Source organism: Botrytis porri (assembly GCF_014898465.1).
Source record: "Botrytis porri strain MUCL 3234 chromosome Unknown BPOR_002, whole genome shotgun sequence".
Classification (NCBI taxonomy): domain Eukaryota; kingdom Fungi; phylum Ascomycota; class Leotiomycetes; order Helotiales; family Sclerotiniaceae; genus Botrytis; species Botrytis porri.
In genome coordinates this window covers 1089490-1106641 of record NW_024066076.1, presented here as the reverse complement: position 1 = coordinate 1106641, position 17152 = coordinate 1089490, and the positions used below count along the sequence as shown (strand labels likewise).

The window sequence follows — 17152 nt, the reverse complement described above, 5'->3', positions numbered from 1 at the left end:
CTCTCCAAACCATGCATTCATCGTCCATATAATACCGCCTAAGTTCACGCAAATGCGCATTAAGCATAAGCACCATCGCCCTTGTCTTTACATACAGGACAACCGCCTCTAATTCTATCCTTCAATAACCTTGCCCTCGTGACTTTCGTTCCAATACTATGCACATTCGTGTACCTGCGCTCATCATCCCCATCGTCAAATCCGTCATAAGTAGGATGTCTTTCTGCATCTGCGGATTGGCGAATTTGATCTTCACTCTTTCCATAATTCAATAAATGTGATAAGTGCCACACATGACCGCATGCAAAACCAACCAACGTCTCCATTTCGCCTTCATAAAAGGCACTTTTGCAACTTATGCAATGAGCAGGCTTGTGCTTATGTAGTCGTCTAGCGGGAGGTTGTTGGGTTTCGTTATCCACCTCGAATTCTTGTTCGGCGACATCGAATTTGACACCACGACGTTGACCTGCTCGAAGGGTATTCTGGGCCATTGCAACTTCACCTCTTAATACTCTTGCTACTCCTTGGCTGATACTTTCTTGAATTTCATACTCCTTGATCATTCTACTTAGACCTTCTCTCAAGCCTTCAATCTCTAGACCTTCAGGAATTTTGCGGACTAGTCGGATTGGATCAATCGCTGTTCCAACCTCTTCCAACAATCCGCGAATGAATCTAGGTTTATCCATCGAGTATTCAAGAAGATCATCCCAAAGGTCGGCGTCATTTTGAGATTTTGCAAATGATATTGCTTGTGAGACATCTGCCAGACGATCAATGATGAGATAGAGCGCACGTTTTGTTTGACCAGTCTTAGAGTAGAGATATACGAGCTCTGGGATGTATGAATGATTTTCGCATTCAAGTGTTGCCTAGTAAATTGTTAGTTTGCATTGAGAACAAATCGAAGTCACACAAACCTTTTCGAAACTGTAGAAGGTGGAAGACTTAAGGAACTCCATAAGTAGATCGCGATCATATGTCGCGAAGAGTTGTAAAGCTAAATCAGCCAGACCGTCGACAAGCGATCTACTTTCTGCGATTAATCGATCACGATTCTCGCCTGGAATATCGTCGATGCCGTCTCCTTTCCAGAGGGAGCTGACGTAGAAGAAGAGGTACAACGGCATTTCTTCCAACTGATCCACGACAATCTGAGGCCGAACAAGGCCATGATGAGCCTCGTCAACAAGTAGTTGAATAGCCTCGGAAGTGGCTTCCTTTAATTCTGAAATAGGAGCATGTCGCCTCTGCTCTTTCGAAACGCGGAGCATGATAAGACTGGGTAGATTATCTGCGACTGCGTCCACCAAGTGATATTGTTTGATAAGGCCCATGGCGGTGTCTGCATCCTGCAGCTTCATGTAACATTTTAAAGCCTCACGATGTCGACCATCAGCCACGTAAAGCTTTCCCAAGCTTTCCATGACAATTCGCCAATCTCTACCGATTTTGCCATCCTCTACGCTGTCTTGGCGGACATCACGAAATTTGAGCTGGTTTTCTAAAGCTGTGGCTACAGCTTTGATATCGAACAAGTCGGGAGACCATTGATCGAGTAGCTCACCAACTCGTGGTAAGTTATGTGTGATATAATGCGCTAGTACGATTTCATAGATAGTCGAAGGCAGAGGTGGCGTGATCTGTGCTGTCGGTATAAAGTTGGTAATCTCATCAAATTTGTCCTTTCCGGCAAATGTCCAGACCCAATGTTCCCACCGATCAGATGTACCCAGCACTTTGCCGCATATCCTGCCTGCTGAGGTCCAGTCATCATTCTCAATCAAAGATTGAATCCAAAGTTCACCAATCCTACGCTTCTCTTTTTCCACAGAAGAGTTAATTAAGCGACTTGCAGATTCGATAGTCGTGCTTTCATTATCGTAGAAATCATCACTACTTGAGCGTGTTCGATCCGGAGTTGCTGGCCCAATCTCAGAGAGTTTCTCGGGAGAAGATGAGATCACTTCGGGATGTTCATCAATCAGCTCCCAGGCCTCTTGGTGCTTTTCGTGCTCTAACAGCCATGCAAGATGGTCAGATAAATCTCGCTTTGTAGCCAAAATGCAGTCATATGGACTTTGGATAAAGATTTTCATCCCTGGTGTGATAATGTGCGGATGAGCAGCCGTGGCGCGATTGTGGTGAGCAACTTTTGATCTAATCGATGTGTGTTTCGAATCACCATCGCCTGTACTTCCATTGCTAATCACACTTGCACTGGAACTCAGCAGTGCTGTAGCGTTAATTGTAGCATTCCACATACCACTACCCATTCCAGTAAGGGCTTCCAGAGTTCCACGAGATGATTGAACTACTGGTTGATCTCGAGCGGCAGGCAACACGCACAAATGGTAATCGCCAGCCGAGAGCCTTTCATAACGGCTAACCGTCAATCCATCAGTATCAACTTCTTGGGATGTTCCAAGATCAATGAGACGCAGTTCTGGAGATAGTGCGTTTTGTCGACGCCGTATTCCACCGCTCGGCTCACTACCTGTGGACGGATGCGATCTATGTCCTTTCGGCGTAACAGATTCCTCATCTTCATCATCAGGCATAACATAAGCAAGTACAACAAGTAAAGTTGGGGTATATAACGATAATCCAGAAATTATGCAGTCCATCCGTAACCTAATGATGTTAGAAAAGTGCTGGAAACACCGTGATAATGAGTTCAAATCTTGCAACTCACATTTTAATGATCTCAGCGCTACCAACTGTGCGCTCTCCCACATTCTTTCCAACACCGGTTCCACCAGGGTGCACATTAATCATCCAGATTGTACCACCCCATCCAACGACCAGCTTTTCAATACGCAATTTGTCTCGCGAGGCTTGCAATCTCAGTTTTGCTGTGGCCGGGGAAGCAGATGATGCTTCGCGAGCTTTGTCATCTTCATCAGTTTCAAGAGTTTTCTCGTCTATCCATTCGACTCTAGCTTTCCAAACACTAGCCATATCTTCCCATTGCTCTCCATCTGGACGAGGTATGTGCCCAATTCGCTTCCAAGCAGATTCGGTATCCGCACTATCCAGTTGTAGATGAGATCTCATAATCTTGATACCATGCTCATTGCTCCATGCCACATATCTTCCTGATAAGGACCACTTGATGGTATTAATTGTGCCTTCGCCGGAGTGTAACACAGTATCCTTCCCAGCATGCGTTCCTAGACCAATCGTCCCCAGCCAGCCACTTGCAGTAGCCGCTGCACTTCCTGTAGTAGTAGAGGTCGAGCTTGTACCTGCTTTGCCGCCGACGGTAAGCACTAGATTTCCTGCCAGTCCTCCCGATATATATGAGCGATCGTTTTTGTAATCCGGCGACAAACTGACAGCTTGGACAGGTCTCGCAAAATCTCTCAATTGTACATCTTTTACATCAACCAAAGATGCTATGCATACCTTGCCATCAACAGAAGATGTGCCAATGTATATTGCGTTCGAAGGAGTTTTGGGGACTACTGGACCTCCAGGACTCCGAGCTGTGGTTGTGGAGGTCTGTGATGCCATTGACGGAGCTCTCTGCGGTGCATTTGAAGCTTCTGGTTGCACGCGCGATGTGAAGCGCTGTACAGCTTCGGGAACTGGTGTGGGTAGCGGAGGAGGGAAAGGGGATATGGATATGCTCGTAATTGAAGCTGAATGGGCATGGTAGGTTCGAATCGACTTGAATGAAGGCAACGATAATACATGCTGCATATACTGTTAGAAGATCGTTTGGGTGAAGGGAGGGATCCATAGCATACAATATTACCGTTATGTGTACCAATAAACTAGAAAACAGTTAGCTAGAGAAATACAGTCACCTGGTGATGGAGGTTCACCATCTTGTCGCCAGCGACTAGGAAGGTACTTGTAGCATCGCCATTTCTATAGACTGGGCCAAGATGGCTTGTCATTCGAGCATATTTCAGCTTGGGCTCTTCCTCCTCTTCATCCTCCTCGTCGTCCTCCTCTTCCCCATCCTCCGACTCTGTCTCAACGGTGTCATCATCGTCCCCGGTTTCAGTTCCACCTTGACTGGACTCAACACTGTCCAGGTTTTTGGTGTCGCTTTGTTCTTCTGACCCTTCAGCCATAACGGCAGACTCTCCCGATCACATTTGCTTTTGTTGTCAAGGATGGCAGGGGTAGCTACACCGACGACGTCAATGCAATTGAGGTTTGGAGCAACCTGAGATAAGGTTAGCCGAGTTCTAGGCTTTCGGCAGTAAATTTAATTTTCTGTAATTTTGAGAATTTGTTTCGAACCCCCGCAAAGATGGACAATTTTCTGTATAATTTATGTTGTATGACTGATAAAGTCTACAATAATCATGAAGTCATTCTCTCGCTCATTTTGCTCTATCGCAGTTAAACGGCCAATTGGTGGAAATAATTTACAGCTTCCTTATCGATGCCTCCTTGCTTCAGCACCGACACTATACCCTAGGAAACGGAACTTCTTCTCATCCAATGCTATCCTCCAACAAGATGTCGCATCCTCAAGTATTGAATCAGCAGCCGAGCTGAAGCCGGTTCAGAAAAGGAAATCTTTACGGTCTCCCGCCGGAAAGACGAGTTTAAGGAGGGTTGCAGTTGAAGCTCAAAGATCCAGGCAGAACATAACTCGACCTGAAAACACCTCTGAAAATGTTGAAGGCACAAATAGAGTTATTGCTATCTCCGTAGCTGATCATTTTGATATGGAAGCTGTAGCTCGAGTTCTACGATCGCATGGTTTCTCAATTGACCCGGATGGAACTGGCTTTGAATCCGATGAGGTTATACATACACGAGGGGTCAATAATGGAGATATATTTGTGTTTCCTTCAGGTTCACTGGTAGCGTGGTCTTTGTCCGAAGATGTAGTTACGGATTTGGCAACAAAGACTCTATTGCCGGCTGCTATTGATTCACATGTAGGCAACGTTGAGATAGAAGATCTGGAATGCGAGGAAGACCCCAAACGGGAAAACAGCAGCATCAGAGGCGACACCATTGTGTTAGGAACTAAGGACTCACCAAGCGAGGGACGTGTAAGGTATGCTATGCCCGGTCATATTTGCGTCATGAATAGTGTACACTAACTGTTGCTGTAGCTCACAAGTCGACACAACTCTTGCAAAAATAGCCTTTTCCTCCGGCCTTGCTAGATCAACAAAACTCGCGGTCCTCGAGACTATGCTATCCAAGTACTTCGAATCTACTAAATCTATACCCACATTACTCTCACGAGGGTCAAGGCTACCCTTCAATCGGCAATTCATGTTACAGAAGACTGGAGAGCTACTCGATTTACGAGCGCGGTTGAACCACTATTCTGAGCTCACAGATTCACTTCCGGATTTGTTCTGGGACAGTCGGCATGAATTGGGCCTGGAAGGATACTATGATCAGGTTGGGAGGGCTCTTGATGTTGGTGTACGAATCAAGACTTTGAATCAGAAGATGGATTATGCCCAAGAAATCGCGACGATTCTTCGGGAGACGATGAGCGAAAAACATAGTATTCACCTAGAGTGGATTATTATTGTTCTCATTGCTGTGGAAGTAGGGTTTGAGCTTCGGAGATTATGGAAGGAGCGAAGTGAGCGATTGGAAAAGGAAATGGAAAAAGAGAAAGGAACATGACATTGCTAGACCGTTGACTTGTTTCGTTTTTCTCAAGATACCCCACTCCATATTTGATACCAGAAAATTAACATTTATCCCCATCATTTTCGGATGCAAAATGATACAGAATTCTATCCTGCGTACTCAAATTATTCCAGATGCAGACTATCTTTAACGCAAACCAGCAAATATTTTGATGAGTCCAGCGTTCGTACGAATGCAAATGTCCCACCTATAACCAAGGAGTGAGCAGGCTTGAACTAGTGTTATACATCGTGAAGGGTTCTTGATTGGCTATTTTCAGCGACTGCCCTGAATACCGCCAGCAATTCTACACCTACGCACCAATAAGGCTGTACACAAGAACTTGCTTTCATGCAAATTAATCCTTAGACATCCCGTCCTGAGTATCAGACCTATGAGAACAACCGCTCGAGCTTCCAAAACATATAATCTCTAGTCGCCCATATTTTACTTCTTAATCGTAAGAGGTATGAACCCGGCAGTCATGAATCGTTGGAGGAGAGAAAGAGCAAAGGAAAGAGCGCCTATGTACAAGGTGCCAGTCACTGCGGATGGACCAGACGCCAATGACGATGATGCAGACTCTGAATATCGTCCAATAAGAAGATGGCGATCACAGAGGAGCGAATATCGTATATCAGAAAGGTACGAGAGACGAAGCCAGAGTCAGAAGCAGCAGAGGATGTTGATTCGGGTGGTCGACTGTCCACCTATGCCAGGTATTATTCCAGAGTTTCGGGGCTTGTTAGAATGGATAACTAGTTAATTCAACGACTGGAAGCATACAAATAGTCACAAAGTCCCAATGTCAACATTTCCTGGAAATTCTCAAGTAACAGATATACAGCCTATGAACGGGCCAGATCAATCAACTCCCAATCTAAGGAATAAGTCGTATGTGCTTTTGCTTCCACCTTGTGCGATATTCCTCGTACAGCCTATACCCAATCTTATCACCCTCTGGACCAATGCTCCGATCAGATTGGACTTCTAGAACGAGTAACTACCTGGCCCGAATCAAAAAATTATGGAGATTTACTAAATTTCAAGCTTGTTGTAAGGTCGCTCAGCGAGCACCCAGAATATTCTGCGTTATCTTACGCATGGGGAGAGGAAACCTCGATAGGTTACATATTAATTAACGGCAGCCTAGTTGAGGCGCGAGCGAATCTAGTAACCTCCTTGGAAGATATTCGCCCAATGACTGCCTATTTGTGGGTTGACACCTTATGTATCAGTCAAGATGATGTCAATGAGCGGAACCACCAAGTAATGCAAATGGGCAGTGATTATAAACAGGCAAGTGAAGCTATAGTGTGGTTAGGGGGTGAGGCTGATCGCATGTTTGGGCATGATGTAGAGACTGAGATGCCCGGCATTGGGCTCTGTTTCAACAAAAAGTTGGCTTCATTGCAAAAAGGTCCAATGGAGAAACCATTCGGAGCAGGTGTTACCGCTGAGATTGATAGGCTTCTTGCCGGCGCAGAAATTGTGTCTTTTAGCGACTTGTGTAACAGGCCATATTGGAATCGGTTAAGGATTGTGTAGGAAGTTCTCCTCGCCAAGGAGCTGGCTATTTGCTGGAGCAATAAACATAGTCCAGGACTAAGAACTGTGACCTGGGAAGAATGAAGTCGAGCTAGACAAACTTTGGAAAACTTCAAGTATTCACTTGCATTGAGTTGGGATAGAAAGCTTAAGATAAAAGTTATCGAAGCTATCCTAGAGAGTGCACCCGCAAAACTTGACCAACTCCGAGAGACTGGCAATCAAAGATGTCCTTTCAAAGTATTGCTAGAAATGTTCTCGAGATCCGAATGCCAAGTCCAAGCCGATAAAATATATGGTCTTCTAGGAATAGTAAGTGATATGAACTTTGCGATTTTCCCGTAAATTATGCTCGGTCTTTTTTTGACACACATGTTCAGGTTATTAAGTGCTATACCCGGGCGCGATTTTCAGAATCGTCGCCACTCGACATCATCAGGCTCAGTCACAGTTTAAAGCTTGCATTAGATGGTTCTATTCCAGCGCTTGTAATGGCTTTGAAGTGGCGCGACACAAACCCCGAAGGACCAGGCAAAGTGGTTCAGATATCGGGGTTATTTGGAAGGCTTCATTGTCGCGTCTAATCTCGCGAAGCATGACCTCTCCCAAAAATTGAAAGCAGACTCACCGGAAATCAAAAGGGCATGGAAGAAACTTTCAAGCAAATTCCGAGATATGGATCTCGGTGGCAAGAAAAGCTCAGAGCGCTTCGACGACAAAGTGCACGAATTAAATCTTTTCATATCTAGCACAGGAGAATTTGGCATTGCCTCAGTTAGAGTCCAAGAGGTCGATTTCATCTGTCGTCTCAAAGACACTGAAATCTCACTGATCATTCGTCAAAAAGGCGATCATTACCCACTTGTCAGTGTAGTAGTCGTTTCATCCTCTGTAAGCGATGTAATGGAATTTGGAGGACTCACCAAAAGTAAGAAGGACGATACCCTCGATCTCCCACTTGATTCATTGACACTACAGGCACTGACATGCCCGATTGAGCCCGATGAAGCAGATTTATACTGGGACTGGCTTACGATGGAAGATGCGATCCACAAATTGGTGACGAATGATACGACAAAGAAAGATTCCTCCCAGCATTTCTGGTTCAAACCCATTGTTATTCAGTGAATCTGTTTTAAAAATCCAACAGCGGCGATAATCTGCCACGAAGTATCACTCGTTTCGCGACGTGTTTCCTCACCCGCTACCTGCTGCGTTTTGTAGTGTTTATGAACTGCATTTACATTGATTCTGCTGCACTTAAGTATGGCCATTGGACATACTATGATATGCCGACGAGGAATTCAGTACTTGACTGCAAAGAGTGGAATGTTTTCCACTGTCAACCTTTCACACAGAGATCTCTAAACGCATAGTCCAAAGCACCGGATGTAAAACATCATGTCAGTCAAAATATTACTTTATATAGTTTTAAATCTAAGCTCATAATAATTACATATAGGTCTCCAATCCAATTCAATCTCCTCATCTACCATCCCCTTCTAGTACCACTCCTCAGCCCCTCTATTCCCGCAGACCCCAATCTACAATTCGATCTCCTTCAATCCCTTCTCGCTCAAAAGTCCGTTGGTGGTGGTCAAGATACCACCAACAGCAGTGTTAACCTCTTGGATCACACCAGCATCACCTTGGACAAGACCAACAAAGGTGAGAATTGGAGTGAGGACTGGGCTGAGGAGGCTGTAAACTTCTTGTACCTCAGCGGTGACGAGCTCGAAGGTTGCTATAGAAAATTAGTTTTATATTTCACGGGATGGTTTATGGATGAGAAGACGAAAAGGGAATACATACAGTCCAAAAGGCTACCGAGAAGGTCTGAAAGCACTTGAACGATTTGGAAAACAATGGCCTCGACATCGTTCAAGATATCGAGAACATCAGTGACTTCAGTGACAACAATGTCAAGCACAGTAGGTAAGGTCTGGGAGAGAACACCATCAACGGCACCAGTGAGCGCAGCAACAATATCACCCAAATCCTTGATGATCTCCTCAGCAAGACCTTGTTGACCGGCTGCAGTGGTACCAACAGAGGTGATGAGAGTCTTGATGGAAGAAACATCAGAAACGACGGTGGTTCTGATTGATTTGATGGAGGTAACAACATCGGTGACTTGAATGATGTCGCGCTTGATAGCGACGTCGGCAAGGATATCAGTTACTGGCGAAATGACAGGTGAGGCGACACTGGTGATACCGGTGAGTCCTCCAACTTGTCTCTTGGCTCCGACCTTTGAGACGACACCTTCGACGGCTGAGAAAGGCGAGGCGAGGTTTTGCGCATCTCTTGGGATTGGGAGATCGGAGACTGGAGCGGAGGGAAGCTCGGAGAGGACGGAGGGAGCAGATCCGAGCTTTGGGAGGGAGGCTTGGGGTGCGGCAAAGGAGGTTGCGCTGAGGCCGAGAACGGCAATGAGGCTGGCTCTGTATTGCATTTTGAGGGATTGAGATTGGAATTGGAGAATTAGGGAATTATATAAAAAATTATGGATTGGTTTTTGTAAAGAACGTGGGGGTTTTAAGGAAAGTGTAGTAGTTGGATGAATGAGTGATAGTGAGAGTGAGATGAGAAAGTGAATGATGGGGTATATATATAAGAATCTATACATATACTTCACATCGTCATCAGAATTTGAATGCGGACGACGATCACATCAATGCTTGAAAGGGGAAGAGACAGGAGCTATTGAACCCCAGGAGATTTTGATGGCTGTACAGTGGATGTTGGTAGACTAGGCATTTAGCACATCCTCTCATCTACGAAACTAGTTGTTCCACCTTTGTGGTCACTGATCGCCCCGACTTTTATTTCCCCGAAAGTACCTGCCCTTCTTTCCAGCATATCTAAACGTGGAAAGTACCCAACTAAGACAGCTTTGATGCTCAAATTGATCCACTCCGTATTTCGATATTCTGGCAGCACGAGTAGAACAAATAGGAAATAATCATACGGCCTCCACAGAAGACGCGAAGAACAGCTACCAAAAGAGACGAGATAGTGAAGATCATCATGGAGAACGAATCAACCATGCAGAGATTTTCCAATGACGGTAAACGTTATTGGGCTAAAAAAAGACCTCCTAATTGGGAATTGCAGTGTCTGCTCCGTATATCAAATTTTCAAAGCTTAAAACGGGGAGTATTGCGGTCAGAAAAACAGCATATCAAAGTTTGACTTTCGTATCATTAATTAGTGCATGTCATTCTGTAATTTTGATTCAACAACATGATAAATTTAGCAAGGTCCAGAAAGAAACTGTTCCTCTTTTCTAGTACCATAAATCCATCACCAAAATCAGACAGCATATATATCATTATCGTGCCCCCAAAACCACTAACGTGATTCATCACCGAGTGGATCATATCACCAAATGAATCACTTTCACTTCAATTGATATATTCAAATTTATATTATTCAATAATCATTGATTCAATTGATTAAAGCTATTAAGAATCTAATAATCTAGAATCTATTATATCAATTTAACAAGTTCTTGTATTATAACCTGTCTTTCTACAATTACTATAATATTGACTAGAAAATACTTCCCTATTAGAATTCCTTCTATTTTGATATTTGTTGTATTGAATTTGAATATCAACTTCTTGTTGAGATAATATATTTATAGCCTCCTATTTAATAAATACTTCTCCTTAATATATTTGTGTCTTTTTTGTATATCAATATTGGTTTAATGTTTCATTAACTTTTCGAAATGTATAGTTTTTTATATTTAAAAGTGTATTCTTATATACTAATCTCTTTATATTCTTAACTAAAGCTAACACAATCTTAAATAAAGGTATAGGAAAACTTAATTGATGATAAGTTATTTGAGATTTAACTAATATTAATTAAGAAAGAGCTTTTATAGGATTATAAGGAGTTTGAAAAACCTAAAGATCTAAATTGAAAGGGGAAGAAGTAGACATATAAATTTGAATATTTAATTTAGAAAGCATTACTTTAAAATTAAATAGAACTAATCCTGCTCCTCAAGACCCAACTTTTATATTCTGATTTGTAATTAATTATTAATATATAGTTTTGAAAGCTATAAAGAATTCGATCTTTGAGATATAATTGATATATGCTCTTATAAACCCCTCAATTTGAGTATCATATTCTCGTTTTAAAGTATTAAAACATTTAATATTAAGAGGCTAAATTAAATGACTTGAATATAATAATAAACATACATATTTAATATTATTCTCTTTATAATAATTCTGGAATAGTATTAATTCATGGTTCTTATATTTATTCAGTACTAGCATTCTATATTTACCCTTAATTCAATTTCTTATATATTTATTGAAGTGTTTCAAACCATTTTAATCCTATCTCATTATTTGTCCATCCATTAGAAGTAGGTTTAATAACTCAATCTACAAGAAGATCAGTTTCTGTATACCAATTAAAAAAATGTATCTATTCTTAAACTATTAGAAATAAAGATATAATATCCCTCTCATTATTGTTATATATAATTACTATCGTTCATTCTCGATTGCCTGGTTATATAGTTTTACTTCTATTGAATCTTTTAAAGCTAATAACAATCATACTAGTATTTATAATTCCCATTATAAAGCCTATTTCATTGAAATTCCATAAATCATAATCGAGAATACCAAATTTGTTTTATATATTCGATATAAATCGGAACCAATCTTCAATAAGTTTAGGATCTTTGTAGAAAGCTTTTTGAAAATCATAAATACGAGTAAAACATATCCTTAACTCTTTATTACGTTTTACAAATCAATATGCTCATTACTTTCCAACTCTTTTTACTCCTTTTGATTTAAGAATATAATTTGCTATATCTTCCACCCCCTTATATTTAGACATAAAACCTTTTATATCCATATCAATTATATATTGAATAATAATCTCCTCTTCTAATTTCAAAAGGTTACTATTATTTAGTAGAGATTTGGTATAAAAAGTAAAACCATTCATTCTATAATATAATATTATATATAATATATTATATAGCTTGATAGATTATTGAATACTAAGTTTTTTGTCTTTTCGAATAGCCTTAATAACTAAGAATATTCAAGCTTTATTATTATTCGATTACATAATAATTGATTGATAAAATGTATATTGAATTGAGATATGAATATTTGAGGTGAAAATGATTCACTCAGTGATATGATCTACTCGGTGATGAATTACGTTATACAAGCTAGGCACATATGATATAATGATTTTAGCATACCGTTACTTTCGTCAACAATGTGGGGATAAGGCTATTAGGAGGAAAAACAAAATAAAAGCATAATTTCCAACGGCGGAGACTACGATGCTCAATATACCAAATGGGCAATGTGTCAGTGCACACGCGGTAGATCACCAATCCTTCTCGTACAGATCGACGCTGTCAGAAATAATCTCATTTTAGACCCTGGACAGCACAGGGGCTCATAATTCAATTGCCGAGACTTCTCGTTATGGATGAATTACTGTACTTTGTCTCGAGTGTGTTTATATGAAGTGGTGAGCGCTTGGTCTCTACGGAGAGATGATTAGCTATTGACATGCTCGGACTCCATATTAGTACCAGTAGTTGCGTGCGTTAATTTAAGGTGTCTTTACGCGGAAATTTAGAGTTGGTTGGGTGGATGGCTACAACCTATTTTGTAAATAATAATCAATTCGGACAACTTTTGAACCATAAACCACGATAACAACGATGGCAGGATTTACCTCCAAAAAGATAGCAATAAAAAACATTCAGGAAGGAAGAGACGAGTTAAAACAATACCCTAGTAAAGATAAACAAGGTACTTGCCCAATCAGACCCTAGCGTCACACTAGTTCGTAGCAAGAACATCCAAATGGGGTCTCTTGGATATCACCCCTGTGGGTAGCGAGTGTCAGAATTTCAAGAGGACATTTGGTACAGGGAGTTTGGTAAGCAACGAATGAGTTCAAAGAACCATCTATCTACAGAATCTAACAAACCGCCAATGCAAGTCTAAACACCCCATAGAAGAATAACTATCTACATCTAGTACCCCTTTAATGAAAGCAACTCCAACCTGTAAAATAGCAATAACAATAAAAGTAGCAACAGCAAAATAAGACACCACCTACACCTGCACCACCACTCCGTAAGTAATTGCAGGAGATAAGAATGAAAAACCACGACAATGCAAAAGCCAAATTCCAATCAAGCCATCACTAAACCAAGCACTACCTATCTATAACTCGTCCCCGCCGCATCCTGCTCAATAATAACCGCGGCCGCCTTCTCACTAACCATATAAATCGGCACCGCGATATAGAATCCCGGAATTTTAGGGAAAACACTCGCATCCACCACTCTCAAACCACTCGTTCCCCTCACCCTAAAACTGCTATCCAAAACCGCCATCTCATCATCATCAGCACCGATAGGATTCGTGCACGAAATATGATGACCCCAAGCTTCATCCTGGATGAATTCCTTGAGTTCTTCTTCTGTAGAAACATCTGCTCCCGGCCATGTCTCATTGAATGATCCGTCGAGCGGAACAACACTGTTCATGATCTGGCGAGAAAGTGACATGCCCTCGTACATTGCCTGGAGATCTTTTTCCCACGCATTATCGGTCGATGTTCCTTCGTCGAAATAGTGCATCTGGATTAATGGAGTATCGAGCGGATCGGATGATCGAAGGGTGACTGTCCCCGCGGTATTGCGCGCATGAGCCTTAAGCGTAATCCAACTCCAGTGTAGAGCATCACCAAGAGCAGGACCGGAATAGCCTGGATAATAGCCGTGGAAATTGGCGGGGGCGCCGGAAATCAGGAGATCAGGATCTTGTTCTGCGGTGCTGGAGCGCGTGATCATGGCGAGTGGGAGACCGGGCGTGGCGTAGAGTCCTGCATCAGCAGTGTTGTTTTGCCATTTCGTTAAGCAGGGATCGTCGGTAGTGGTGAGGAAGGTACAGCCCTCGGCGATGGAGAATGGAACGTCTGATTCAGATACGAGAGTCGTTTCGTAGCGATCTTGCATGTTGGTACCGACACCGGGGAGATCAACCAAAACTGGGATATTAAATGACTCGAGTTCAGCTCTGGGTCCAACACCACTGAGCTTGAGGAGCTGAGGACTGTTGTATGTTCCACCTGAAATTATGACCTCCTTTCTCGCGTTGACACTACCGGGAGTACCTTGAGTTCCAGTTTTTCCAGCTCTGGGGTCAGCTCTATACAAGCTCTTGCCTTCCAAGTAGTCGACACCGAGAGCGCGAGGTGTTGTGTCGTTGGAGAATCGAATCTTGGTGACGAATGTGTTGAGTTTGAGAGTCAACTTGTACTTTTTAGATCCGTCAGTATTAACGGCATTCACTGTCTCGAGGATGAAATTTCTAGCTCCGTTTCTTGTCCTTCCATCAACAGCAATTGGAATCTGGTATAATCCAATGTCGTTGTCTCGCGTAGGTAAGTCATTATTGGCATCTAAAGCCACGACCTGGTTGAAGCCTCCAGCAGTCGCAAGAATCGAGTCGGATGCATTTACTGCGAAAGCATCAGCGGCAGAGATAACGATAGAATTAATCTTGTCATCTTGAACAATCATAGTTTGATTCGTGGCACTTGTGTGGAGCCATCCGTCAAAGCCATGCCCGGGAGTGTCTTCTGGGAGATAATCACAACGCTCCATCTTTTCAAAATATGTTCGCATGTTGTCAGGAGCCCAAGAATCGTCACCGGTAATATTTACAATGTATTTCCAGTCACTTTCGTGTGGGTAGATTGAAATCATAGCGTTATGGTTCGAGCAGCCACCAAGAGTTCCAGCTCGAGGATACCAGACACCAAGTGGTTCTGCGCCCGCTGGAGGATCTAATCCGACGTAGTAGTCTCCATCAGTAGTTTGATAGGTCATTTTCGTATCCTTCTTTTGACGTTCGAGATCAGAGTAATGATGCACGAAGAAATTCCATCGCTGTGCTTCAATCTCAGTCGATGCGAATTGGAAGATAGGCATTTCAGCGAGGATCTGATCCCCTTGGTCATCTCCAGCATCGATCAATAGCACTTCATATCCGGCAAGAGCAAGACGAGATGCAAGAGGTCCACCACCTGGACCACTGCCAACAACAATGTAGTCAACTTCACTCGGTGTGTCTTGTGTGACTTTAGCCCGAGCATCATTTCGAGACCAGTATCGTGCCTGTTTGGGATTTCTCGAAGATGTCAGTAAGAGGATTTGCCAACTAGTTGATTTGCAAGCACCTACAATGCCAATACAGATGAAGACCCCAAGGCCCAAAGACTCAAGGCGCGGATGGAAACCATTTTTGAGAGTGGTCGATATCAGAATCTGTTCTGAGCGGATGGAATCTTGTCGAACAAAGTCGTTTTCTAGATACAAGGTAGAATTTTGCGCGAGTAAGTTTCTGAGAAAGCTCTGAATGATCCGATGATCTCTTGAGGAAGAGTAGTGAGAAGCTGATGAAGGATACATCTTGAGAACGGGGAACAGCCATGGTATTTATCGTCGCCGCCGACAGTATTAATCTCAAGCACTGTCAGTCTGATATTGGTTCTTCATCCAATTTAGAAGACTCCTGAACTCCGATTTCAATCCTCCATTGTCTTCTCAGATTTTCTGTTCACAATCTTCAAGATTCGAGGTCAAGATCCAGTTTGAGGGAGCGTTGTTTACGGGACCCCGAGTTCGAGTTGGGAAAGTAGTATTGATCGCGAAATCAACAGACAACAATAAATTCGACGAAGATTTGGCGTTTTTACTTTGTATCAGATGCCACCATGAAAAGAAATATCGAGTTTCCTAAACGACTGAAGATATAAAATCCAAAGTGATCCGCTGATGTAATGCTCTTGAAATGGTCTTACGCCCCACAAGATAATGATGTTGAGGGCTAGGTATAACGCCAGAGCAAGGGAGAGAACCCGGTTGGTGTACATGGTTATTCTGCAGTCACTCGTGCCACCGATGCCACCAATACCACCATCGCTGTCATATACCCTAGGGCATAGCCTACCTGTTGAAAATCATCTATTTACCATAAGCTTGATTTCTTGCTTACACGCCCAGGCGTATCGATCAAAATTCAAAAAATGTGTGTCAATAACCTTAACCTGAGTTGAAGCATGAGTTTACGAGAAATGAAGAATCGGAATAATATGAAGCCGAATATCACCAACCCCTTCTGTCCATACGAGAGTACTGTCTAGGCTTGCGAACCGCGGGCAGCCTCCCCTGGTCACAAAATTGCTAGGGGCAAACGCCTCTCTGCAATAGGATTTCCAATTCATCCAATAAGATACTATTTGTTGTATTGGCCACAAGCAGTTGTCAGTCAGTTGAAGAATTGAGATTAGCAATCCAATTTCCAATCCTTATCGCAAACATTCTAAGTGTTACCATGGGTAAAAGGCTTATGGGTTCAAGCATGTCATCGCTTTTTGAAGTAACTGAAAAACAAATGCCGTGGGCATATAAAAATTTCAGTTCATTTTGTCCACAGAAAACTTGAGTATTTGCGCCATCCCGCTGCTAAGGGTTCCTTGGCAATCCCTTAATGTAGTAGGCCTCATCTGATAAATATTTTAAGTGGTGGCCTTCGCTTCATTCCTATTGGCTTAGCTACCAAACATCCTTGCTGATTGTTGCCTTCTGCATTTTTGCCCTTGTCAAAACGGATTGGGTGTAGATCCCGAGGTTAGCTATGAAATTACATTCATCTCGTTGTATATTATACAACCTGAGAGGCCGTATGTTTTGAGTGCTTATAGCGCCGTAAATCATCATGTGTCTCCTGCACTAGCCATGGATGGGCTGGTAACACCCGTCTCTATAACTTTGAAGACGGGCAAGAGGTTTTAAAGTCCCAAAAATAGATCATTGCAGCTGCCTAAAAGCCACGAATAATAAACGGGTTTCATGTGGTACGATAACGGTACAGAGTTACATGAACAACTTCGA

General features: G+C 42.6%; 5 protein-coding genes across 5 annotated transcripts; 2 read left to right on the top strand and 3 right to left on the bottom strand.

Annotated features, from left to right (window-relative positions):
* Nucleotides 1–59: 59 nt before the first annotated feature.
* On the bottom strand, nucleotides 60–4088 carry EAF01_001379 (uncharacterized protein; the record flags this gene model as incomplete). The annotated part of the gene is made up of 5 exons (XM_038909629.1): nucleotides 60–875; nucleotides 924–2637; nucleotides 2699–3702; nucleotides 3756–3782; nucleotides 3834–4088. The coding sequence occupies 5 exons, from the start codon at nucleotides 4086–4088 to the stop codon at nucleotides 60–62; spliced, it is 3816 nt and encodes a 1271-aa protein (XP_038774441.1).
* Nucleotides 4089–4325: 237 nt separating this feature from the next.
* On the top strand, nucleotides 4326–5622 carry EAF01_001378 (uncharacterized protein; the record flags this gene model as incomplete). The annotated part of the gene is made up of 2 exons (XM_038909628.1): nucleotides 4326–5032; nucleotides 5091–5622. 2 exons carry the CDS (start codon nucleotides 4326–4328, stop codon nucleotides 5620–5622), a joined length of 1239 nt encoding a protein of 412 aa, XP_038774440.1.
* A 475-nt stretch (nucleotides 5623–6097) lies between these two features.
* Nucleotides 6098–8304, top strand: EAF01_001377 (uncharacterized protein; the record flags this gene model as incomplete). The annotated part of the gene is made up of 5 exons (XM_038909627.1): nucleotides 6098–6347; nucleotides 6566–7119; nucleotides 7294–7488; nucleotides 7557–7712; nucleotides 7771–8304. The coding sequence occupies 5 exons, from the start codon at nucleotides 6098–6100 to the stop codon at nucleotides 8302–8304; spliced, it is 1689 nt and encodes a 562-aa protein (XP_038774439.1).
* Nucleotides 8305–8720: 416 nt separating this feature from the next.
* Nucleotides 8721–9631, bottom strand: EAF01_001376 (uncharacterized protein; the record flags this gene model as incomplete). The annotated part of the gene is made up of 2 exons (XM_038909626.1): nucleotides 8721–8920; nucleotides 8989–9631. The coding sequence occupies 2 exons, from the start codon at nucleotides 9629–9631 to the stop codon at nucleotides 8721–8723; spliced, it is 843 nt and encodes a 280-aa protein (XP_038774438.1).
* Nucleotides 9632–13408: 3777 nt separating this feature from the next.
* On the bottom strand, nucleotides 13409–15498 carry EAF01_001375 (uncharacterized protein; the record flags this gene model as incomplete). Its single annotated transcript, XM_038909625.1, has 2 exons — nucleotides 13409–15386; nucleotides 15440–15498. 2 exons carry the CDS (start codon nucleotides 15496–15498, stop codon nucleotides 13409–13411), a joined length of 2037 nt encoding a protein of 678 aa, XP_038774437.1.
* Between the last annotated feature and the right edge of the window lie 1654 nt (nucleotides 15499–17152).